Here is a 26,296-nt window from a genome sequence, read left to right as displayed (position 1 = left end):
AGCTACAGCAGCATACCTAGATCAGATTTGAGTCCCTAGACTCATGAGGCCCATGGGCAATACCCCATGCACCCATGCCTTTAGACAGCACTCAGTGTATGTGTGTGTGCATGTGTGCAAGAATAATATTTAACCTTTGTGAAAGCTCTTGAAGTAGGAGTAAGTTCTTAAACCAAGAAAGGCTATGGAGCAATTTCTATTCTAAACTGAAGCAATTTCACAATTTTTATGCTTGCTAAAAGCACTGAAAAATGCATGAATATTACCAGCTCCCAATGGACAATATAGGCCATTCGTACCTACTCAAAAAAGCAAACAAGATTTAACAAGAATACAATTGTTGGTTTTACCAATTGAATTACTGGTTTCTTTTCCTACACACAGGTAACTTATATTATCATCATCGTTCAACATCTGCTCTCCATGCTAGCATGGGTTGGACGGTTCGACCGGGGATCTGAGAAGCCAGAAGGCTGCACCAGGCTCTGGTCCTATCTGGCAATGTTTCAACAGCTGGATGCCCTTCCTAACGCCAACCACTCCGTGAGTGTAGTGGGTGCTTTTTACGTGCCACCTGCACTGGTGCCAGGCGAGGCTGGCATCGGCCACGGTCGGATTGGTGCATTTTACGTGCCACCTGCACAGAAGCCAGTCGATTTTTGACTGTTATGCTTTTTTTACAGGACACTAGTGGCATAAGTTAAGAGAATCTTGTTCACACCAACGATTAATCTTAAAACATTTGAAACTGAAATTGAAGATCATTGAAGGAAACCGACTAACCTTCTCGTCTTGATGAACCGATTTCTTTTGAAAATTCATGTGAGCATTTCAGACACTAGAAAATAGATAAGAAATTAATTGAAATTACACAGAAAAAAGGAAAAAAATTACAAGTCAATTATAATATTTATATATTAGTAAGCAATAAAAATATTGCAATATTGCCATAACTTGTGAAATCTCAAAACAGTTTTTATTATTGTTTATTATTCAGTTAGTGAAGGCACATGGCTCAGTAGTTAGAGTGTCAGGCTCATAATCATGAGGTAGTGAATTCAGTTCCTAGACTAGGTTGTGTGTTATGTTCTTGAGCAAGACACTTTATTTCATGCTGTTACAGTTCACTCAGCTGTGGAAATGAGTTGTGACATCACTGGTGCCAAGCTGTACTGGCCTCTACCTTATTCCTGAATAACACTGGTGGCACGGAGAAGGGAGGCCGGTATACATGGGTGACTGCTAATCTTCCATAAATGACCTTGCCAAGACTTGTACCTTCGAGGGGAACTTTATGGGTGCAATCCCATGGACATTCATGACCGAAGGGGGTCTTTACCCTTTATTATTTAGTTAACTTATATGTTTCATCCTCCTCATCATCATCGTTTAACGTCCACCTTCCATACTGGTATGGGTTGGACGGTTTGACTGAGGACTGGTGAGCCAGATGGCTGCACCAGGCTTTAATCTGATCTGGCAGAGTTTTTACAGCTGGATGCCCTTCCTAACACCAATCACTCTGACAGTGTAGTGGGCGCTTTTACGTGCCACCAGCACGAGGAACATTTTCTTATAATTGTTTCTGGTGAAAGATATATTTGGGTAGTATCCAGAAAATCCCTAGTCCGGTTATAAATCACAGCTAACCAAGTTGAAAGAATGTCAGATGAGCAAACCAGGGGTTAACGGCTCTGTCAACAGTATATATCTCTCTGGTTCTATTTTTCCAACTGTAAGTAGGCATCATGAGGTAGTTAAAGTTTGCTACTGAAATAGTAGCACTACTCCATGACATTCATCATAATTTTACATCATATTGTCAGAGAAAGATACAGCTACCTTTTTAATTAAGCTGGAGGTTATATTTTGGTAGGCAAGAGAATAATTGAGCAAATCAACAGGAGTGAAACAAAAAGTTGAACATGAGGGAATTTGATCCCAAAAAGCAGAACAAAATTAAATCCTGCACAAAACCATTATTTCTGCTACTCTTTCTATTGCATTATTGTTCAGATAACAACAACAACAACTGCAAAAGATAAGTCAACAAAGGACACTTGAAACAGCAGTCAAATCTACTTCAAACCGCACCTTATCATCTTAGATAAAGTATATTGTCCAATGTACTATATTTTTAAATCAACCTGTGTAAAACTGCCACTGGTTCTATGGTGCAAATATCTTGATTTAAAACCGTTCATTGAAACTTCATATTGATTTATATCCCAAACACTAGCTTAATAATAACAATAATAATAATAATAATCATCATCATCATCATCGTTTAACGTCCGCTTTCCATGCTAGCATGGGTTGGACGGTTCAACTGGGGTCTGGGAAGCCAGAAGGCTGCACCAGGCTCCAGTCTGATCTGGCAGTGTTTCTACAGCTGGATGCCCTTCATAACGCCAACCACTCCATGAGTGTAGTGGGTGCTTTTTACATACCACCAGCACAGGTGCCAGACGAGGCTGGCAAACGGCCACGATCGGATGGTGCTTTTTACGTGCCACTGGCACTAATAATAATAATAATAACAATAATAATAACAATAATAATAAATAATAATTATAATAATAATAATAAATAATAAATAATAATAATAATAATAGTTATTTCACTAAATTCTTCATTATATTCAAAATTAACAGGAACAAAGACAGCGTATTTTAGCAGAAATATACTAACATAAGAGTTAGTATACAAAAAGACAAAACACTTTTGATAATAAGCCAACATGTTCAAGGTTAACCTAGTGATAAACAATAACAAGGACAAAAACATGAGCAACAAACAGTATTAATGATAAGAGTTCACATTTTCTACACTTACCAAAAAATGTAAAAATTCCTTGACATTGGCTTTTGCAGCTTGAGCCTCCAAATAAGGTTGTAAAAGACGACCAAGCTCCTAAAATTTGAAATATGGTGAAATTTTAAATATCATTTGGGTTTTCTGAAGGAAAACACATACATACACACACACACACACACACACACAATTTTTACTTGTGTATCTTATCTTTAATTTCTTTCAGTCATTTGACTGCGGCCATGCTGGGGCACTGCCTTGAAGAGTTTTAGTCAAACAAATCAATCACAGGACAATTTCTTTTATTATTCTCTCGGTCTCTTTTGTTGAGCCGTTAAGTTATGGGAACATAAACACACCAACACCAGTTATCAAGCAATGGAGGTGGGACAAATACAAAGACACACACACACAAATAAATAAATACATACATACATATATATATATATATATATCTTTATCTCTATCTAGTTTCAGCTCACGAGCTGTAGCCATGCTGGGGCACCGCCATTGGTCTAGTGGTTAGGATTCCTGGCTTTCACCCAGGCGGCCCGGGTTCGATTCCCGGCATGGGAACGCTAGATTCCCGTCCAACCCATGCTAGCGCGGAAAACGGACGTTAAACGATGATGATGATGATATATATATATATAATATATATATATATATCATCATCATCATAATTTAACATCCGTTGTCCATACTGGCATGGACTGGATGGTTTGACCAGAGCTGGCAAGCCAAGGGCTGCACCAGACTCCAGTCTGATTTGGCATGGTTTCTACAGCTGGATGCCCTTCCTAACATGCCAACCACTCTACAGAATGTGCTGGGTGCTTTCATGTGGCACTGCATGGGTGCTTTTACATGGCATCATACAGGTGCTTTTACAAGACACTTCCACAAGCGGTTTCACTAGCAGAGGGACCAGTCTTAACACTTCTGCTGTGGAGTACAGGTCTTCTTATATATACAATGGGCTTGTTTTTCCCCTCTATGTTTAGCCCCCTGTGGATAATAGAGAAATAAATTATTTATGTTTACTGAAAATTTTAAGGATGCCATAAAAAATAAATTATTGAAACTGATTGCAAGATTGCATGAATCTCATGAACATTATTTTGTGACAGCCAGCACCACTGTTCTGCTGTAGTAGCCTACACTACAGTAGCAGCTGATATGATTCCACCAATGAGGTAGCTAATCATACTTCATTGTTATAGAAACTAACAGTAGGTGCAGGAGTGGCTGTGTGGTAAGTAGCTTGCTAACCAACCTCATGGTTCCGGGTTCAGTCCCACTGCGTGGCACCTTGGGCAAGTGTCTTCTACTATAGCCTCGGACCGACCAAAGCCTTGTGAGTGGATTTGGTAGACGGAAACTGAAAGAAGCCCGTCGTATATATGTATATATATATGTGTATGTGTGTGTATATGTTTGTGTGTCTGTATTTGTCCCATCCAACATCGCTTGACAACCGATGCTGATGTGTTTATGTCCCCGTCACTTAGCGGTTCGGCAAAAGAGACCGATAGAATAAGTACTGGGCTTACAAAGAATAAGTCCCGGGGTCGAGTTGCTCGATTAAAGGCGGTGCTCCAGCATGGCCGCAGTCAAATGACTGAAACAAGTAAAGGAGTAAAGGAGTAGAATTAAGCTAACCAAGAGATTTAATTACACTGCTAGCCAAGCAGTGTAATTAATTCCAAATTAATGGAATTCATGCTAAATTTTCCCCAATCTCAATGACTTTCACAGAATGAAAAAAATTATTAATTAAAGTAATAATTAAAGTAAATTAAAGTAAGAGTTTGTTACCTCTGATTCTTCTTTGCTGGCCATGATATAAGTTCGTTCCCTGCGGTTTGATTTAACATAGTCAAATTTCAGTTCAACTACATATTCACTACCTCTCATCAAAACAGACATAAATAGCAAACACTTCATGTCCAGACGATCAAGCAGTTGGCCATACATATCTTTCTCAATAAGAAAACGTTCATTTGCTGACACAAAGATTTCACTATTTTCATTAGAACTCAGCTTCACAATCCATGGTTCTGCCTCCATACCTGCAAATTGATAATTGTAAAAGTTAGAAGTTTTATATTTTTATTATATCATCATCATCAATTAACATTCATACATATTTTCATTTACACACATTCATATATATAGGCGCAGGAGTGGCTGTGGGGTAAGTAGCTTGCTAACCAACCACATGGTTCCGGGTTCAGTCCCACTGCGTGACACCTTGGGCAAGTGTCTTCTACTATAGCCCCGGGCCGACCAATGCCTTGTGAGTGGATTTGGTAGACGGAAACTGAAAGAAGCCTGTCGTATATATGTATATATATATGTATGTGTATGTGTTTGTGTGTCTGTGTTTGTCCCCCCAACATTGCTTGACAACCGATGCTGGTGTGTTTACGTCCCCGTAACTTAGCGGTTCGGCAAAAGAGACCGATAGAATAAGTACTGGGCTTATAAAAAATAAGTCCCGGGGTCGATTTGCTCGACTAAAGGCAGTGCTCCAGCATGGCCACAGTCAAATGACTGAAACAAGTAAAAGAGTAAAAGAGTATACATAGACATAAATGTATTTTTTTTTATTTATGTACAGTGAATATGTTATCTGAGTGATATTTGGTTGCCTTTCTAGAAGCTGAGCAATCACATAGATACTTCTTCATTGGCTTATATAAAAAATACAGAATTAGGAATTCATTAAGCAACGGCCTGAATGTTAAATATTAACACTAATGTTTTTATAATTCTCTTTGTTTTCATCCTCTGCTGCTGCTGTTGTTGTTAAGCAACAAGATGGGTAAGGGTGATTAGGTGATGGTCTAGGGCTTAGGGGCGGGAGACCCCAGCCCTTGGGAAAAAAAAAACATTGGTCGTCTTATTGTAGTCAAGGGCTCTTTGTTGACACCCGACACCACTGGGAAGTGGCTGGAAATGGAGATCTCCAGGTCCAAATTCTTGAACGGCTGCTGTTGCTGTTGTTTAGCCCTAGTCAGCCACAATCTAGCAGAATTACAATCAAAAGACTTCCAACTGTGATCATCTCATTTTTTGTAACAACACCCAAGATGTTGCAGTAATGTAATGGCAGGGTTCAGTTGAACAGAGTGGCAAGAATCAAACAGCAAAGATAGCACACGTCTGATCCAGCTGGTACCTACCCGACAACCAGTGTTTAAGGTCTCAAGGTCTACACATAGTTAGGAACTGTAAGGAGCCAAAGCCTAACGTGATTTGCTACCAGTGTGACCAAGCTGATCATGTAGTAATCCACTGCAATCAAGGAAATGGAAAAGTGGCAGGGGGATACTGTGCTGAAGCTGCCCCATCAACCAAGTCAGTGCTCCTGCATTTACTACTTGTAATAAAGGTTCTGATGAGGGGAAAAAAAAGAAAGCATTCACGAACAAGGGCTGCACCACAACCTTTATGACTCAGAAAATGGTTAAAAACTGGGAGTGGAATAACCAGTGTAAGATGGGGGTGCGGTGAAGGCTAGGTTTAAAGGCGTTACAATGGCAGTACAGGAAACGCCAAAGGGGTTACAAGTGATTGTGGTTGACAAGGTTATGGATGACATTGATGTAGTAGTGGGGATGGATGTTAATGGTCAGCAGGGTGATGTCACAGTTGCAAATAAAGAAGTTGATTTGATGGGAGGAGTCAGTGTGCCATGTGCCATGAGCATGCAGTGGGTGAAGATGGCTATGAGATTAATGGATTGAACTCTGAAGACAGGAATGCCACAGGGACTGAGTTAGATGATGAATGATAGACAATAAAATGGTTTAAGAAGGGAGGTCCCCCAAAACATTTAAATTTCTTGTCTTTGTTTAATCAGATTAAAAATTTTTAAAAGCATTGGAAACAAATGACAAAACAAAGACAAAAGAATAAAGTGCTTAAAACTTACCAAAATGGCTTTCGTTTTTGAAATCTACAACATCGTCTTTGAACTCATCACTATCAGGATATTCTTTAACATTGTCATTCTCTTCACTTGGAGGAGTGATGATAGAAACTTCATCTGACTGTTCTGTATCAGAGTCCACAAACAATTTTTCCTCGGAAGACATATGACCAAGATAAGGTCCTTCGTCAATAGAAGTATCAGAATTGTATTCAAGTTTTGGCAATGGTTTTGGCAGTTCTTTCAGTTGGGGAGAGACTTTGCGAGATGCAGGGGCTGAGTGTGTCATAATACATTCTCTATCTTGCCGTATGTTTTCATAGTATAGCAGCCACTCATCCCCATGAAATTCACGCAGCTGTTTTATATCAGGAATACTGACAGAGGAGATGGAACCATGTGGAGAATTGACTGGAAAATTAAATTCGATATAGTTAAAAGATTATCAAAAAAAGCAAACAAAAATCTACACTGATAATACAGCAACAAATATAAAGTGATAGGTTGCAGACAACTTAAGCACCTGATTTTATTCAGACTACTTGATACACCTGTACATTTAGACATTTTCTATAAGTATTTCAAAACTGTAAGCGATCCCTAAGTATTTTACTAAATGCAGCACTTTTAAATGCAGGTATTAAAACTTGCTTTGATATAGGTATATACATGCATGCATTTATCTATATATATATACTACTAAAACTCTGTGATTGCTTGCTTGCTTGTGTGCATGCTTGTCTGTAATTTAATACAGCCAAACCGGCGCATAACAGGAAAATACTTTGAAAGTAAGGTATCCTTGAAATGTGAATACAAACAGAATAAAACAAATTTTATGTAAATTGGACCATAGGTTCCTAAGACTCGTGGTTTTTTGGGGTACTATGAAAACTCCGTGATCGCTTGCTTGCGTGCATGCTAGTCTGTAATTTAATACAGCCAAACCAGCACATAATGGGAAAATACTCTGAAAGTAAGGAACCCCTGAAACATGAATACAAATGGAATAAAACAAATTTCATGTAAATCGGACCACGGATTCCTGAAATACATGGTTATTTGGGGTACCTTCATAAATAGGCAAAACAGCACATAATGGCAAAATACTCTTAAAGAAACATAACTCTGAAATGGGAATATATAATACTGTGGAAATTATTTCCATTAATTTTATGTTTACGTTATATAAGAATTCCTCTTGCATTTTTGTAGAAGTGTGCACATATGCCATCAATATATGTTGTTACTGGAGTTGAGGTTTATCCTGGAAGTTCTATTTCTATTAGATGCTGTAAATAATCAATAAAACCTTAAACATGAACTTGTAAACCAGACCTATGATGACACGAATGAATTGAAATATTCAACTGAATCAACGTAAAATTAACTTTCATTTCAATGCAATGTTGAAATCAGCTTCAATGTTTTATAACCGGAATCGTTAGTGACCCAACGGGTTATGGGTAGTCTAGTACATACATATATACATGTGTGTGTGTGTGTGTGTGCATGAAGGAGCATAGCATCATGATCACAAGATCATGGTTTTGATTCCCAGACTGGCAGTGTGTTGTGTTCTTGTACAAAAACACTTTATATCACATTAGTCTCGTCCACTCATCTGTAAATTGGTACCCTACAATGGACTGACATTCCACATTTCCTTGTTCTTCCCATCCCCCCACCTCCACCATGTTTAACTGTATCTTTCCGCATCCCCATCATCTACTTACTTTCCCATTCATTTCCCTCACTTTCCTCACTCAGTTACTTTCATTCTTCTTCAGATCATGATTTAGTCATTCATCTAGTTTCTCTTCATATCACTAGCTCTATTCTCATCATCATCATCATCATTTAGCGTCCGCTTTCCATGCTGGCATGGGTTGGACGGTTCAACTGGGGTCTGGGAAGCCAGAAGGCTGCACCAGGCTCCAGTCTGATTTGGTAATGTTTCTACGGCTGGATGCCCTTCCTAACGCCAACCACTCCATGAGTGTAGTGGGTGCTTTTTACGTGCCACCAGCACAGGTGCCAGACGAGGCTGGCAAACGGCCACGGTCGGATGGTGCTTTTTACGTGCCACCAGCATGGGGGCCAGGCGAGGCTGGCAATGGCCACGATCAGATGGTGCTTTTTATGTGCCACTGGCACGGAGGCCAGGCGAGGCTGGCAAACATCCACGATCGAATAGTGCTTTTTATGTTCCACTGGCACGGAGGCCAGGCGAGGCTGGCAATGGCCACGATCGGATGGTGCTTTTTACGTGCCACCGGCACGGAAGCCAGTCGGGGTGGCGCTGTTTTCTTCTCTCTCATTAGTACTCAATTCATAATAATAATAATAATAATAATGAAATTATTGTATACAGTGCTCAGGTGCACCACAACCACTAAGCTATTCTTATTTTCATTCTTTATCTGCAAGGTTCCATTCATAACCCATGTCTTGCATCCATAAGTCATGGCACTTCTTACACATACAGCATACCCTTCACATTCAGTAACACTTCTCTCCTAGTTAACATCCTACTTGCTTCCTGGAACTGTTCCTATGTACACCTCACACAAGCTACTACCACCAAACAAAAGCCACTTCTGTTCAATATTTTTCCTTGGTAACAAAATGTTTCCACACCATCCATCTTCATATTTCAAAGATCCATCTCAAACTCCCCTCCCTCTAAAGCTCAGACACGCTTTATACTTATATGTAGCAACCACATTAGTTAAATCTTTCTCTCACTACTATACTTTTGATGACCCATTCAATGCATATTGTAGATTCAACAGAATTCACTCCAACACCATTCCTGCACACTACACAGGGGTACCTCACCACATTCTTTACCACATACTTATGGTGAAACTCTCTGCAATGGGTGTGGGGGATGACCTTTTTAACTGGTTGAAATCCTTCATCCTCAGCCGAAAGGAGGTAGTCACAGTTCTAGGACAGCACTCTACACCATATGAGATGTCATCGGGTGTACCACAGGGATCTGTCCTTGGTCCCCTCTTGTTTGTGGCATACATTAACGACATAGATGCCAACTTAAAGAATGCCACAGTATTGAAATATGCAGACGACATCAAGCTGTACCTTGAAATCAAGAGGACAGATCCTGATGTCTACAACTCTTTCCTGCAATCAGACCTAGACACAATGCAGCAATGGATCACAGACTGGCAACTGAAACTGGCTGTGGACAAGTGTATCACCATGCATTTTGGGAGAAAAAACCCTGCGTTCACTTACTCCCTCCACAACACTGATATCAAGAAATCCTCTTGCGAGCGTGACCTAGGCATCAGTGTCAGCAGTGATTTGCGTTGGTCAAAGCATATCTCTAAGATTGTCAGGAAGGCCGAGGGTGTCTTGGCATCACTCAGCAGGTCTTTTGTTAGCCGCTCTCCAGCCATCTATTTAAAACTGTATACAGCTATGGTACGACCACACTTGGAATTCGCATCATCAGTTTGGAACCCCTATCTTGCACAGAACATTGACCTCCTGGAATCTGTCCAGAGACGTGCAACCAAACGCATACCCTCCATCAGACACCTACCATATTCTGAGCGCCTTGTTTCCCTGGGCATGGATTCACTGAAGCTCCGGCGTTTGGCGACGGACTTGGTAAACACCCACAAAGTTATCAACCACCTCACCAACAGCAACACTGAACACCTTTTTGATCTCCATGTGTCTAACACACGTGGACATGCCTACAAAGTCAGAAAACAATACAGCTCCCATGACTTTCGGAAACATTTTTTCACGCTCAGAGTTGCTGAAGCATGGAATAAACTGCCTGCGTCAGTTGTTGACTGCCATGACACTGCATCTTTTAAGGCCCTCATGCTTTCCGAAATCCGCCGAAACTACACCTGATTATATATACACTTTAGATGAGTTGTAGTGCACCTGAGCACTGTACACAATTATTATTATTATTATTATTATTATTACTATCATCTTTGTCATTCACCTTCATATCAAAGTCAGGAAACAGCACAGCTCCCATGATTTTTGGAAACATTTTTTCACACTCAAAGTTGCTGGAGCATGGAATAAACTACCTGCATCAATTGTCAGTTGCCGAGACATTGCATCCTTTAAAACCTCCATGCTTCCTGAAATTTGCCAACACTACACCTGATATTCCCCCACTCCATACACATGTACATCATGGCTTATACACAGTCACTTTCCTGACTTTTGTACATAATTCTATGTACTGTACATGCACCTTTGATGAGCTGTAGTGCACCTGGGCACTATATACAATAATTTCATTATTATTTTTTATCTCATACATTCCTTCTGCTTATTCCTATTTTCCGTTAATCCATTCATACTCTTTGAAATTAATACCAGATCATTTGCATACAGCAACATCCTCAGTAAATTCTCCTTTACTCTATCACAACTACAAATAAAGACACCTTTAATATCAATCTTCACTTTAAACTAATCCCTGTTGCTGTCTTTCATCCTTACAGCAGTGTTCTCTTTCACACATCATCATCATCACTACTCTAACCAAGTATCCTTCCACCCTTAACTCTCTCAATGACAACTTGTCACTAATTCAAATGTAATCCTATTGAAAGCTTTCTCCAGATCAGTATATCCAAGAAAAACATGAACATATACATTCTAAGATACAGTTGATTGCATTGATTATCATTCTTCATTTATTGATCTCAGAACAATGAAAAGCAAAGTAGACTTGTACGGGATTTGAATTCAAAGCATAAAAAGACAGTCAAATACAATGAAATGTTATATCTGATAGTCAAATGAAGATGGACATTAAAATTAGAAGTAGCAGTAGCCATCATCACTTGTGTCTGTGTGTTTATAAAAAATTTGTATGGATATATATACACGTGTGTGTGTGTGTGTGTGTGTGTATACGAGGGGGTGCTGAAAAGTTCCTGGCTTTAAGGGTATTGTGAGAGGCCTGGTTGGGGCCCCAACCTTCTGAGTTCTTTTACAGGGCTTAGAAAAACTGAAGGACTGCTGCAATAACTGTGTGACTGAGAGGAGAATATGTTGAATAAAATCATAATTAACTGATCCGCCTGCATTTTCTTCTACCCAAAGCTTTTCAGCACCCACCTCGTACATATATATTTATATATAAATATAATTAGTGAAATGGACCAGGGATCGGTTGAAGAGAGTAGGAATGTGGAGGAGTTCAAAGATTTCAAAAGAAGAGCGGAAACTAGAGGCACAGGGGAATCCTTTCCCTTCCCATCACCTCTAGTTCCTATGCTCCTTTCAAAATCTTGTGAGCTCACCCATCTAGCCACCCTCTCCAATCCTATATACACCACCCTGTAACTCGGGTGTACGGCCCCTGACCCCTCCCCAGAACATCTTCACTGTCTGTCTCTCCCCTCTTTCTCTCTCTCCATCTGAGGTAGCCACGTCTCACTTCAAATGTGAGAACCTTTTCTGTCCCTCAATACTATTCCCCCACCCCAATTGAGGAGTTTTGCACAACAAGCTACTTGGTGACCTCACTGCTAGTGGCGCCATGTAAAAAGCACCCAGTACAATTTATAAAGTGATTGGTGTTAGGAAGGGCGTTAAGCTATAGAAACCATGCCAAAACAGACAGCAGAATGGATATCAAACAATGACGAAGATATATATATATCTTCTGCTGAGATGATTTGAAAACGCAACACCTAATAACCTAACGGTGTATTTTTTTCTACCCTTCTAATGAAATTTTGTCTAATACAATGATTTAATTATTCTAATTTAATCTTTAGGCTAAACTGAAACATCTTTAAGAGAATGTGTTGGATTTTTGCAGTTAATAAATTATATTAATGCTACATCTCTCCATTTTCTAAATTTTCTTTTGAATATTTATAAACCTAGATATATATTTAGACCTACTATTTTATGAATATTACTATTCACAAAAAATACTAGGCAATGAACCAGGAATTCATTGGATATTATTATCCCTTAGTGAGGCTATTTCAACCTCTAATTAACTATATATATATATATATATATATATATATATATATATATATATATATATATATATATATATGTATGTATGTATATGTATATATATATAGCAGATCCTTTGATGATATCTACTGTTTAAATGCAATAATTAAATATGAGGACACAGGAACTTTGCTGGTTGATATTAAACATGTAAGTATTAGCTACAGACTAGATCTGAATATAGGTAATATATTATTTAACTACAGTAAGTTTTTTAAGGACGTTAACCAAGAAAGTTTCAGTAGCATTTACTTAGGAACATGTGACTGCAATAAGTCTGAATTTTGTTTTAGTGAAGTTGGGCATGTGTATACTGGAAATTGGATATTATTCAAAATGAGGATCTGAAAAGAATTATGATACAAAGAATGAATTATAAAAAAACTTTGACGGTTTAGTGAGCATAGGTTAGAGGAGGTTATTTTAAAATTAATTAGCAATTTTATAGTTAAGTCTTAAGTATAGGGTTGGACTAGAGGAATTTCAAAACTGGTGGAATAGAATAACTAGGATACTGAGATATATTAGAAGGATGTACAGCTCAATAGAAAACTAATCAGTTTTAAGTAAACCTGAGGTTAACGAATACATTAGAGATTTACTCGATAAGTATCTTATTGTATCAGTGGATAAAGTGTCTGGGAATTTTGTTTTTATTTGTAAAACATATTATGTAAAAGTATTAGGCATATATATTTTGTAGTATTGAATTTGTTTCATAGATATTGATCTAAGCTTGTCCTTTTCCTTGCACATTAACCCAAGGACATTGTTTACAAGGTGTACTGTTCCATTACTCATTATTAGGCTTGTTTGTGATGTGATGTTAATTGAGAAGTAAAGTATCTACTTGGCTATGTTCTATTATCTGAATGTCCATTTTGGAATTAGTTCTTTGTTGTAAGTACCATTTTACAGTTATAAGTTATTACTATTTCTTTACTGTTATGTTGTTACTTGAAGTAATAAACTACTGGATTCCTAATTCCCAAGCAGTGTTTATGATTTTAATGTTGTGGACAACACCATATGGAATGGTACAGTCTAGGTGTCAAAACCACAGTGATATCCATTTCGGCAGCTGATGATAGGAATACATTTATCTTATGCTCAATTGTGGATTTCTTATACTTTAGTCTCATCATTCTAACTTACCCATTTTAGTAAAGTGGAAAGTGTTTGTGGATTCATAGTTTGTTGGGATAGCTTACTTGGGTATCACTGGGTTTTCCTCGTAGGAAACCTAATGAAGCTTGGACAATGCTGAGATATTGGTATCTCATTTTCAGAGGTTCTGTGCTGGATATATATATACATATATATATACACACACATACATACATACATACATATATATATATCTAATGAAGGATAAAATTTTTTTTTCGAAAAAAAATTTTATCAATGGCCAGCATATCAAAAAATACCTTTAAAGGTTAAATCTATAAACAATTCATAATTAAGAGCAAACGAAAAAATTTCTAATGCCAGACATGCCGAAAAATTGGACATATTGTTCATATTGTTCATTAACCATATAATTTTTTAGAAATTCTGTTGACCTTTTTTCAAGTAGCGTGCTTATTGTGAAAAAATTATATGGTTAATGGACAATATGTCCAATTTTTCGGCATATCTGGCATTAGAAATTTTTCCGTTTGCCCTTAATTATGAATTATTTATATATATATATATATATATATATTTATATATATATATATATATATATATATATCAAGCCAAGAAGGGAGACTCCTTGTGGTTACCCACAGATCGTAATCAACTTCATATTGCGAAAGATGAGTTTCAAAATTTGCTTCTCTGAAATGGCTGTTTCATGTTTTTGGCAAGAGATCATTTCTCGTTCTTGTTGACACACTGCCTCGTGTCAAAGGGCTTAACAACGATTACCATATCTAGTAGTTGGTGAAACAGGATTTGGACTTGTAGGGTTTGGACTTAGCTGAGAGAGAGAGAGAAAGAGACACAGACATACAATAAATTATACCTCTTGATCCCATGCTGTATGTTGATAAATTATCACCATTAGCACAATTACGTTTTCGTTTGGGTCTCTTTACAGGGATTTTTCGGCACTTTATACGTTCAACAAGGTTTTCATCATTTTTCTCTTCTAGCTCCATCTTATTAGGTTCAATTTCAGTCAAGGGAGTTTCCAGGTGAGGTCGGAAGTAAAATGAAGCTGTTTTGGTAATTTTGTTCCTTTTTACTGTCTGAAATAATTATAATTATTACAATTATTATTTTTTTGTTTTCAGAAAATACAATAAATTAGAATATAATATACATAAATAAATATCAATAACAAAATCACAAAGAGTTTCAAATTTATCATCAAACACACAGCAATCTCACTACCATTACCATCAACAAGCATGTTGACTTCATCTCCACTATCCCCTGATTAGCAAAATATTTTAAAACTCCTTAAGAAACAACACTCTTCAACTATATCTCTTAAGTTACTATTTAGAATAAAATAGTCTGTCTTAGTTCATCCTTTTTCTGTTGGAGCATTGGGTGAAGCAGCTACAATAACACAAAAATCCATAATTTACTAAACAGGATATTGCACAGACCAATCCACTTTTCCACACTTGTTAACCTATAGTTATATAAACTTATCACTCCTTATAAAACATAGATTGGCTGTTTCTGGGAATTTTAATATTTTTGAAAAAACAACTCACTCAAAAGTAGTTGTTAAATGAAATATTATTACCTTCTTTTGAAATATAAGAGCTCTCATTTTTAGTTGAGAGAAAATAGTTCGTTGATTTGCTTATACCATTCCAGGGGGAATTAGCAGCATAAGTAAAATAATTTAATATCAGAATTGAAATGGCATGGTACTTACTCATTTAAAGTTTATAATCATTAAAAATAAGCAATTTTTACAATTACTGTCACTACCACTGCAATGACTGTCATCAATTTTTTTAAAGTTTGTATATGGGTTGAATAAGTTTATAAAAACTATGGAGATGTACTTGCATAGCAAGTGACCTGATCTGAGATCGTGTGCTGGAACAAAAACAATTGCAGCATGGAAGGTGGTTATAAGCCATTTAAGAAACACACAAAATCCGTTAGAATCACTTCAAAATTTAAATTTAATTTTGTCAGTGAACAGGTCACAGTCTGAAAGCAACGAAAATATTTTGACAAATTAAATTTAAATGTTGAAGTGAATCTAATGGATTTTGTGTTTCTTAAAAGGCTTATAAACACCTTCCACACTGCAATTGTTTATAAAAACTAAAAAGTTGGAAAGTGATTCAACAAGTTTGTGAATATATATGCAGTTGATACTCATTATTATTGTTGCTATGTGTGTCTATGTATGTATAAAACAACACTTGCACACAAAACCACTTGTATAAGTCATTAAAAATTTATTTGTAATTACCTTCAGTTCTGTTACATTCAGATTTTTACCATCTAAAACAATCTGTAAAGCAATTGAGAAATGAATTTAATTAACTCAATAGAGGAAGTAGATCTAAAATTTCATTGAAAGGAAAAAAAAAATTGAGATTCAATATATCAAATATATTCAATATTTCAAGACTTTCAAATAATCAATAGAAATGGTCCATTTGGTAAAATATAAAAAAACTGAATCACTTCGTCCCTTAAACAATAAAGTATTTACATTTTTTTACAACCTAATTATTATGTCAGAGGTATATTGATTACAGTATTAGTTCTGCATGATTTCTTTTAGTTAGGCAAAGTGGATAATGAAGGGTGTGGAAGAAAATAAGCTAAAAAATAAGGTGAACCACTATACATACAAAATATTCATTTGTCAAAAAGAACTTGTAATGAGGTTTTAAATTAGAAGTTATTTGTTGAGATTTCCTATGTAAACTGTAATAAATTTTACATACTCAGTATACTACTAGTATACTTTCTGTACACTACCAAAAAAGTTTTATTCATTATATGTATATATATATATATATACACATATATATATCATCATCACCATTATTTAACGTCTGCTTTCTATGCTAGCATGGGTTGGCCAATTTGACTGAGAACTGGCGAACCAGATGGCTGCACCAGGTTCCAATCTGAACTGGCAGAGTTTCTACTGCTGGATGCCCTTCCTAACACCAACCACTCCGAGAGCGTAGTGGGTGTTTTTAAGTGCCACTGGCACGAGGGCCAGTCAGGGAATACTCGCAATGGCCACGCTCAAATGGTGTTTTTTACGTGCCACCTGCACAGGAGCCAGTCCAGTGGCACTGGCAACAACCTTGCTTGAATGTTTTTTTTAAAATATATATATACATATGTATGTATATTGTTGTGTTTTTCTTTTTTGTCATAAAACAATTTAACATTCAACAGAAGTTTCAGCTTCCTAATCCAGTCATCCTTTTCATTGTAAAAATTAATATATATCACTTTCCTCTCACAGTCTTATAAAATTGCCCACCCTTTCCTGCCACCTTGGTCCACAGTCTACATAGCATGCTCCAGTACACCATTATCTTCCTTCCAACTACTCTCATCCGCCCTCAAATAATATGGAGTAACAATGTAACTCCTCTGTAACAAGACACATGTGCTAGTCCATCTATGATACTCTAGCGTTCCACACCTGGCATAAGCAACTTCCTCATCTCTCAAATATATTCCCTCTCAGCCAAGAGGGCTTTTTCTTTTCTTTTCTTTGATTTTCAAGTTACTTGGTGACCTCACTAACGCTGGTGCCATGAATAAGCACCCAGTACACACTGTAAAGTGGTTGGCATTAAGAAGTGCATCCAGCTGTAGAAACTGTGCCAAAGTCAACATTGGAGCCTGATGCAGCCAGCCCTGTAGCTCATTGGATTCTGTCGTACCATCCAACCCAAGCCAACATGGAAAACAGATGATGATGATGATGATGTTGTGAGAGAGAGGGAGAGAGAAAGAGAGAGAGAGAGAAAGAAGAAGAGATAGAAAGCAAGTGTGTTAAAACTTTAATAAAGACGTCAGTTCTTACCCCATCTCCATTGACTAAAGGTGATATGTGGCCAACCGACTTTGATCTGTGATCTGACCTATATGTCATAGGGTTATCAAACAATGACAACTGAAAAGAAAACAAAATAAACAGCGCAATCAGACAAACAAACAAAAACTAGAGCAAAACCTTGAATTAGTTTTATGAATTGTTTTAATCAATATATAATTTTTTTTAAACTTTTGTTTTATGTACATAGGAAAACTATGAATTGATTTGATCTTAAAAAATAAAAGCAACGTAAAATTGCTTTCATTTCCAAGTAGGAGAAAATTTTCCTTAACTCTAACATGACACTTGATTTGCCCCACCAACCACAATCACCTAATTCTTGAGTACCTTTAACCCTTTTGTTACCAACCCGGCTGAAACCGTCTCTGGCTCTGTTGTACAAATGTCTTGTTTTCTTAAGGTTTCAATTAAAATCTTACACCAAACCTTAGTCACAATTTATGTTCCTAACACTAGCTGAATGATAACTAAGTTATTTTACTAAATTCTTTGTTATATTTAAAGTAATTGAAAGAAACACAGAACATCTCAAAATAAATACAGTAATGAAAGGGTTAAAGAAGTTCATTCTATAGCAAGCATTCAATCTAGATCCCTAGTCAGCTTCCCAGGTCACATTATTTCCTGAAGCTACTTAGACAAGGCATCCCTTAACTAAATCATTTCTCCTATTTAAGAGATCACTACAAAGGCCATGACACAACCAATAAGCACTGCTACTCCTTGTTTAACTTATAAAAATGTTAAGAGAAAAATTCTTGCCAAATGGTGACATTGAAGATTCCAATGGATGTTCAGCTTGAACTTGTGCACTTATAGAAAACTTGGTACTTAAAGGAAAATATGCAAGTAGGAAGGGAAGCGGAGAAGTTAGCAGATCAAAGAAAGGAAAATTGGTCAGGGAATGACATACTGTAGGGTTAACAGGGAGGGTAACAGGTGGGTACACCAAGTGGGCTGAGGTAGAGATAATGCACAATTTCTTAATACAAAAGAATCGTAATAATGCCAGAGTAAATGCTTTTGGTATTTACTTGTATTCCACTATGCTCTAAGTTCAAATCATGCCAGTCTCAACTCTGCCTTTCACCCCTAGGTGGTGCGGTCAATTCTATTCACTATCTCCTTTCCAAAAACTGATGGCTCAAAGCTGAAGCTAGAAATTATTATTATTATTATTATAATAGTTATTAAGGTGGTGAACTAGCAGAATCATTAGCATGCTGGGTAAAATGCTTCACAGAATTTTGTCCCCCTTTACATTCTGAGTTCAAATTCTGCCAAGGTTGACTTTGCCTTTCGTCCTTTCGGGATCAATGAAATAAATACCACTCCTTACAAATTTCAGGCCTTGTGCCTATAATAGAAAGAATTATTATTTTTAGGAGTAAACACCAGAATTAGTAGAGAGGAGGACAAAATTCCTTGCAGTGTTTAGTTATGTCCCTTTATTTTAGAAGTTCAAAGCCTGCCAGGGTCTTCTGCAGTTCATCTTTTCAGGATTGATAAAATAAATACCAGAGAATTTCCAGTGTTGATATAGTTGACTAGACTCACCCTCAAAATTTATCTCCCTGTCTGCCCAACCCCATGCTCTGAGTTTAAATCCTATCAGAGCTGACAGTGCTTCTCATCCTATGGATTTAAGTATCAGTGTTATACTGGGGGATTGGGGGGGGGGTCCAATTTAGTCAACTCTCTCCTTCCCAACAAATTTGTAGCCTTCTGTCAAAGTGAAAAAAATCACTATTATTGTTATTGTAATAACAACAACGACAATAATAATCCTTTCTATTATAGGCACAAGGCCTGAAATTTGGGAGAAGGGTATAGTCAATTAATTTATTGACCCTGAAAAGAACAACAACAACAATAATAATAATGATGATGATGATGATTTCAAATTAGCAGTATTTCGTCTGCTGTTACGTTCTGAGTTCAAATTCTGCCGAGGTCCACTTTGCCTTTCATCCTTTCGGGGTCGATAAATTAAGTACCAGTTACGCACTGGGAATCTATATAATCGACTTAATCCGTTTGTCTGTCCTTGTTTGTCCCCTCTATGTTTAGCCCCTTGTGGGTAATAATGAAATAGGTACTTATTTTATCAACCCTAAAGGATTAGAACTCAAAACGTGAAGACAAGTGAAATATCACAAAACATTTCGCCAGGCATGCTAACGATTCTGCCAACTTGCTGCCTTGATAATGATGATGATGATGATGATGATGATTCATGTAAATGTTGTTAAGTCAAGAAAGAAAAAATAAATAAACAGTTTGATACGATTAGCTCTTATCTCTTCAAATTAATAAAGTAGAGCAAATTGGAGTATTTTAAACAGTAGAAGCCATTCTGTCTGGTCAGAGTCCATAGCTTTTCTCCAAAGGGGAGGAAAGAGCTTCAAGAATTTGACACTGTAAACATGTTTACATACGTTACAATTTACAACAATCCATGCTGGTGATTCAGCAATGTTAACTCAACATATATTTACATTTGCATATTTTGTAGCAAACACCTTCAAGAGAAATATTAACCCACCTCTTTCCTCCTGTTATTGTCAGTTTCAAACAGCTTTTAAGTGCTTTTAAGCCACTATCAGCTATGCTTTACTGAGGAGGTCTCGTAATACCTTAACATATCCAGAATTGTCTCCAATAATTACCATATAGGCGCAGGAGTGGCTGTGTGGTAAGTAGCAAGCTAACCAACCACATGGTTCCGGGTTCAGTCCCACTGCGTGGCAACTTGGGGCAAGTGTCTTCTGCTATAGCCCCGGGCCGACCAATGCCTTGTGAGTGGATTTGGTAGACGGAAACTGAAAGAAGCCTGTCGTATATATGTGTATATATATAAGTGTGTGTGTCTGTGTTTGTCTCCCTAGCATTACTTGACAACCAATGCTGGTGTGTTTACGTCCCCGTTACTTAGCGGTTCAGCAAAAGAGACCGATAGAATAAGTACTGGGCTTACAAAGAATAAGTCCCGGGGTCGATTTGCTCGACTAAAGGCGGTGCTCCAGCATGGCCGCAGTCAAATGACTGAAACAAGTAAAAGAGTAAAAAGAGTAAGAGTAATTGAATCAAAATACCATTAGTCGATGACTGATATTGCTTTGTCCTTAGTGCATAATCTTTTCTTGGTAGCATATTTTTAATGCTTCCTGTTCTAGATACGTTAACACACAAATAGCTTGTCAAAAGAAATCAACATTTTCACATGTATTTTCTCCAATAAACATGTGAAGCACGTTTTCCTTTTTACTAAAGTTTTGAACTCAGAATGAAAATCTCTCCATGTGTTAATGAGCCCTTCTAAATATCAAACTTGTTAAGAATGATGGAATAAAAGAATTAATAGAGCACTAGATTAAATACTTTGTAGTATTAGTTACATCACTTTATGTTATGAGTTCAAATCTAGGTGGTATTTGAACCTAGATTTGATTTTGCAGTTCATCCATTTAGAGTTCATTTTAATTGACCACTTACCTTCTATAAAAAATTGTGGCCTTGTACCAAAATTGGAAATTAATACCAAGCCTGTATTCAACCATGAAAGTGGCCCCTATTTTCAGCTATGATGACTAATGGCAAGACAACAAAATATCATAACAGGCCTTGAAAATATCAATATTATCGTGGTCACTCAAACTATGAGAAATATTAGCCTACTGTTTTAAATAAGGATAATTTAGTGTTGGACACCCCTAAAAAGCAGAATGGTTACAACTGGAATGCCATTGATTACAAGTCTCTTTGATCAGAGCTGACCTGGGACTAAACAATAATACCAATCAATGTAAAACATTGAGAGCTTTTTCATACAGATATTAAAGATCTTCAATGCAGTAACCAAATCTCTTTGGACATATTCTTTGATATCAAATAAAATGGGGGGATGCATGTTTAAAAATCAAAGATTTGAACGATACACTTGCAGCAAGAATATTTAGTAGAGTCCCAAACACCAACTCAATGCCTAGGAATTGAGCCCAAATAACTGTATCATCATCATCATCGTTTAACGTCCGTTCTCCATGCTAGCATGGGTTGGACGGTTCGACCGGGGATCTGGGAAGCCAGAAGGCTGCACCAGGCTCCGAAAATTAACAATATCCAAAACAGGATACTGTCAAGGATTGATGATGTGTGCAAAGAACTGACCACTAAAATCAATAGACCCAGCAAACATTTAACTCATTAAATTCCATCGTTGTAAACAACATATGAGATTATCGTTAACAATTACATCTTTTGGCACCTTTTCTTTGCAAGACATATATTATATGCACATATTATATTATAGGCGCAGGAGTGGCTATGTGGTAAGTAGCTTGCTTACCAACCACATGGTCATGGGTTCAGTCCCACTGCGTGGCATCTTGGGCAAGTGTCTTCTACTATAGCCTCGGGCCGACCAAAGCCTTGTGAGTGGATTTGGTAGACGGGAACTGGAAGAAGTCCGTCGTATGTGTGTGTGTGTATCATTGTGTGTATGTGTTTGTCCCCCCCCCCCAACATCGCTTGACAACCAATGCTGGTGTGTTTATGTCCCCGTAACGTAGAGGTTCGGCAAAAGAGGCTGATAGAATAAGTCCTGGGGTAGATTTGCTTGACTAGAGGCGGTGCTCCAGCATGGCCACAGTCAAATGACTGAAACAAGTGGTCGCAACTTAGCCAAGACAGATGGCTGTCACATCTCTGCCACTTTAACACTAACAATGACAACAGTGGTCATGTACAACTTAAAACCAGCTGGCTGCTAGAATCTACACCACTCACAGCTAGTCCTTCATGGCATGCAATATTTCATACAAACTGCAGAGCTCTCTTTTACTCATTTCAGTCAGTTGACTGTGGCCATGCTGGAACACCGCCTTTAGTTGAGCAACTCGACCCCGGGACATTCTTTGTAAGCCTAGTACTTATTCTATCGGTCTCTTTTGCCGAGCCACTAAGTGACGGAGACATAAACACACCAGCATCGGTTGTCAAACAATGCTAGGGGGACAAACACAGACACACAAACATACACACACACACATATATATACACATATATACGACGGACTTCTTTCAGTTTCCGTCTACCAAATCCACTCACAAGGCTTTGGTCGGCCGAGGCTATAGTAGAAGACACTTGCCCAAGGTGCCACGCAGTGGGACTGAACCCGGAACCATGTGGTTGGTAAGCAAACTACTTACCACACAGCCACTCTGGTATAAATATTTCTTTTCTGTCATTCATAGTAATGATACATTGTTTCGTTAAATAAATATTTTATGTTTGGAACTTCAACAGATTTGTTGTTCTTCCATCTCAACCAAAGTATATCTTCATTACACTCAACCACATTTCATTCAACTCAACCAAAGCAGATCTTCATTAAACTGGTGACAGCTAATTTGAAATATTTTATTATTACACATTCAAAATAAAGAGTAGATGGTCAGAAAAAGGCTGCTGATCAAACACAAAAGTTCGACCCAAACTGAAAATACCAGATGTTTCATGTTTGGATGTTTGAAGTGCTGAGATTCGGAGTTACATCTAACTAGTCGACAGACTACCACTGTACATGCATGCTCAACTAAAAGTTGAACAATATTACTTAATATCAAACAGCAAAATAAAGTCATCTTCCATGAATTTAAAAAAAAAAAAAGAATTAAAAAGGGAGAATCCCCTTCCCCAAAGGAAAAATAAAAAAGAACAAGGTGGAAGTCTTAGAGTAATAACAGTGAGTAAATGTCTAACATAGGCATGATTTTTTACATTTATAAAGAAGGTAAGTCGTCATGCTCATACCAACAACTAATAACTGAAATCCGGTATTTTGGTAAAAAAAAAAACAAAAAGGAATAGAAATGATTAAATAAAGACAAATACTCACCCTTTTTAGCCGATGCATCCCTGATATAACAGCAAGGCAAGAATGGTCAGAAAGAAAGTTACCAGAAGCATCAAATTCCGTTAAATAACCCAACTCTTCAACACCTGAGAGATTACAGAATGACAGGTGGTGAGTCACAAAATAAATGAATAGAATCTCAAGTAATCAAAATAGACAAGAAAAGTGTGATGATGTGTAAAAACAATAATAGCCAACAGATAAGAACAAAAAGCTGTCACAGTGTATATAAGAGATAAAAGTGAATCAGAGTAGACTCACAAACAAAGTTTAAACATAGAAGGTGAAGAAATGTGAGGGGTGCGAGGAAGAGAGTGATTAAACTGTTCATTTATATTGGGTCATCACATATTTAATAGGAGTGGGGAAGGTTTAGACTTTTATTTTTCATAATTAAGATAAACAAAGTTCTTTTCTAATCTAAAATATACTCTCCATTTTCTACATAAATGTGAAACAAGTTGGGGAAAAATAGTATTCGAATACTGGAGGTAGAGTAATATGCTTTATTATTATCAAAGCTGCAAAAACATTGCAAAATATCACAAAAAATGCTACTCAAAACTTCACATTCTTGTTCATTGGACAGTCTAGATTTGTCCGACAAATGGGAATGTGAAACTCTGAGTAGCAGTTTCTTGATATTTTGTGATGTTTTTGCAGCTTTAATAATAATAATAATATATATACTTTTCTACTCTAGGCACAAGGCCCGAAATTTTGGGGGAGGGGGCCAGTAGATTACATCAACCCCAGTACACAACTAATACTTAATTCATTGACCTTGAAAGGCTGAAAGGCAAAGTCGACCTCGGCAGAATTTGAACTCAGAACGTAGCGGCAGACGAAATACCACTAAGTATTTTGTCTGACGTGCTAACGATTCTGCCAACTCACCGCCTTATATATAGCGTAAAAGAAACTAATTTACTGTATAGTGTGTACATATTTAGTTTTGTTTCAAAATAACTTTTGGAGTTAGCATGTGGCCATTGTGATGTTTTATACAAAACATTTTTTTAAATGAATTAGACAAATTTAAAACTGTCCATTCTGAGTTTTAATCACCAACAACTATCAGATGATTGTGAGTCAAACAATGTTTGACTCTAGTGTCATTGCTACCACCTAAACTCAGTTATTACCGCTGTAATCATCCCATCTATTTTGTGCATAATATATCTAAATATACATTATCTAATGTGCTCTGCCTTTTTTAAAAAAAACAATAGTGTCAATATGAGGAAGATTTGGCTGCTATTTCCAGCATACTGAATAACCGCATTTTAGACCCACCCACATCAACGAAACTGAGTTCCACACACCCTACCCAAACAAACCAAATTACATCTCCACACCTCTTCTTCACCTTTCCACTTTCATACACTATGCTAACCTTCCACTCTCCAATCCTGTCCTCTTGACCCTGTTCCACTGTATCATTGTTATCTGTTAGTCCCCCACCCCCACCAACCTGTGTGTCCTACCCACACATAAGAAAACTTTTCACACACCCTACCCCAACAAACCAAACTACATCTCTTCTCTTCCTCACATTTCCTTCATGCAATATGCTAACCTCTCACTCCCCAATCCTGTCGGCAAGGCCCTGTTTCTCTGTACCATTGCTATCTGGTAGACCCCACCCCATATATACCCAGGTTTTCACCACTCGCTGCATTTCCCTCCTCACTCTCTAATCACACTTCTTTGGCAATGTCCTGTCACTTATATTATGACCATCAAACCTCAAGGGTATGCCCTGGAACTTGCCACCTTCTATATCTCTCTCTCTTCCTTTACTCAACCATTCCATTTATATTCTGATCCCCCCTCCCTTGTGAGCATGCCCAGCACTTTGCCACCATCTCTAGCCTGCTGTCGCCCACTCTCTCCTTCTCCTGCTCTACCCTCAGGTTGGGTAAACATGTATCTCCTTTATGGCAGCACACTTGATTCTGTCCTCATTCCTGATCTCTCTCTCCAGCTGGGTAACCTTGTACCTCCTCTACAGCAAGACATGTTTCTGTCTCTATGTCTCACTATAAGCTTCTATCATTTGATTTTTGACTTGCAAGTTACTTGGTGACCCTGTTAGTGCAGGTGCCACTTAAAAAGTACCCAGTCCACAAAGTATAGTGCTTGGCATTTGGAAGGGCATCCAGCAGTAAAATCCTTGCCAAAACTGACCTTGCCTGTACTTGTGCCATGTAAAAAGCACTCAGTCCACTCTTCTGGGTTGTTGGTGTTAGGAAGGGCGTCCAGCTGTAAAAATCCTGCTAAAACAGACAGAGAAATCTGGTGTAGGTTTCTGCCTGGCCAGATCCTGTCACACTGTTCCACCCATGCCAGCATGGAAGGCAGACATTAAACAATGATGATGACAATGAACAGTGTTTCTCAAACTTTTTTTAACTGTCACCCTTTTTCTTTTCCTAATAGTTTTTTAGTGTCCCCTTGCTACATTCAATGCCTGCTTCCTTAACAGAAAGAAACCTATTCACTCACACTTTCACACGTCATCTCCTAG

At 37.5% G+C, this 26,296-nt stretch overlaps 1 protein-coding gene across 4 annotated transcripts in view; it reads right to left on the bottom strand.

The window, feature by feature from the left end:
* Positions 1 to 26,296, bottom strand: part of LOC115210215 (serine/threonine-protein kinase 11-interacting protein) — a 97,494-nt gene that overhangs the window by 31,464 nt on the left and 39,734 nt on the right. For 3 of the 4 annotated variants that reach the window (XM_029778685.2, XM_036502542.1, XM_036502539.1), the window contains exons 8-15: positions 23,749 to 23,852; positions 17,817 to 17,906; positions 16,227 to 16,268; positions 14,805 to 15,030; positions 6,755 to 7,162; positions 4,633 to 4,886; positions 2,836 to 2,913; positions 784 to 838 (exon numbers count right to left, since the gene is read on the bottom strand). In XM_029778685.2, coding sequence (XP_029634545.1) covers positions 784 to 838; positions 2,836 to 2,913; positions 4,633 to 4,886; positions 6,755 to 7,162; positions 14,805 to 15,030; positions 16,227 to 16,268; positions 17,817 to 17,906; positions 23,749 to 23,852 — 1,257 coding nt within the window. The remainder of the gene's footprint in view (positions 1 to 783; positions 839 to 2,835; positions 2,914 to 4,632; positions 4,887 to 6,754; positions 7,163 to 14,804; positions 15,031 to 16,226; positions 16,269 to 17,816; positions 17,907 to 23,748; positions 23,853 to 26,296) is intronic. The other variant, XM_036502540.1, reaches the window with a different exon arrangement.

This window comes from Octopus sinensis, linkage group LG4 (assembly GCF_006345805.1).
Source record: "Octopus sinensis linkage group LG4, ASM634580v1, whole genome shotgun sequence".
NCBI lineage: Eukaryota > Metazoa > Mollusca > Cephalopoda > Octopoda > Octopodidae > Octopus > Octopus sinensis.
This window is presented reverse-complemented; position numbering and strand designations above follow the sequence as displayed.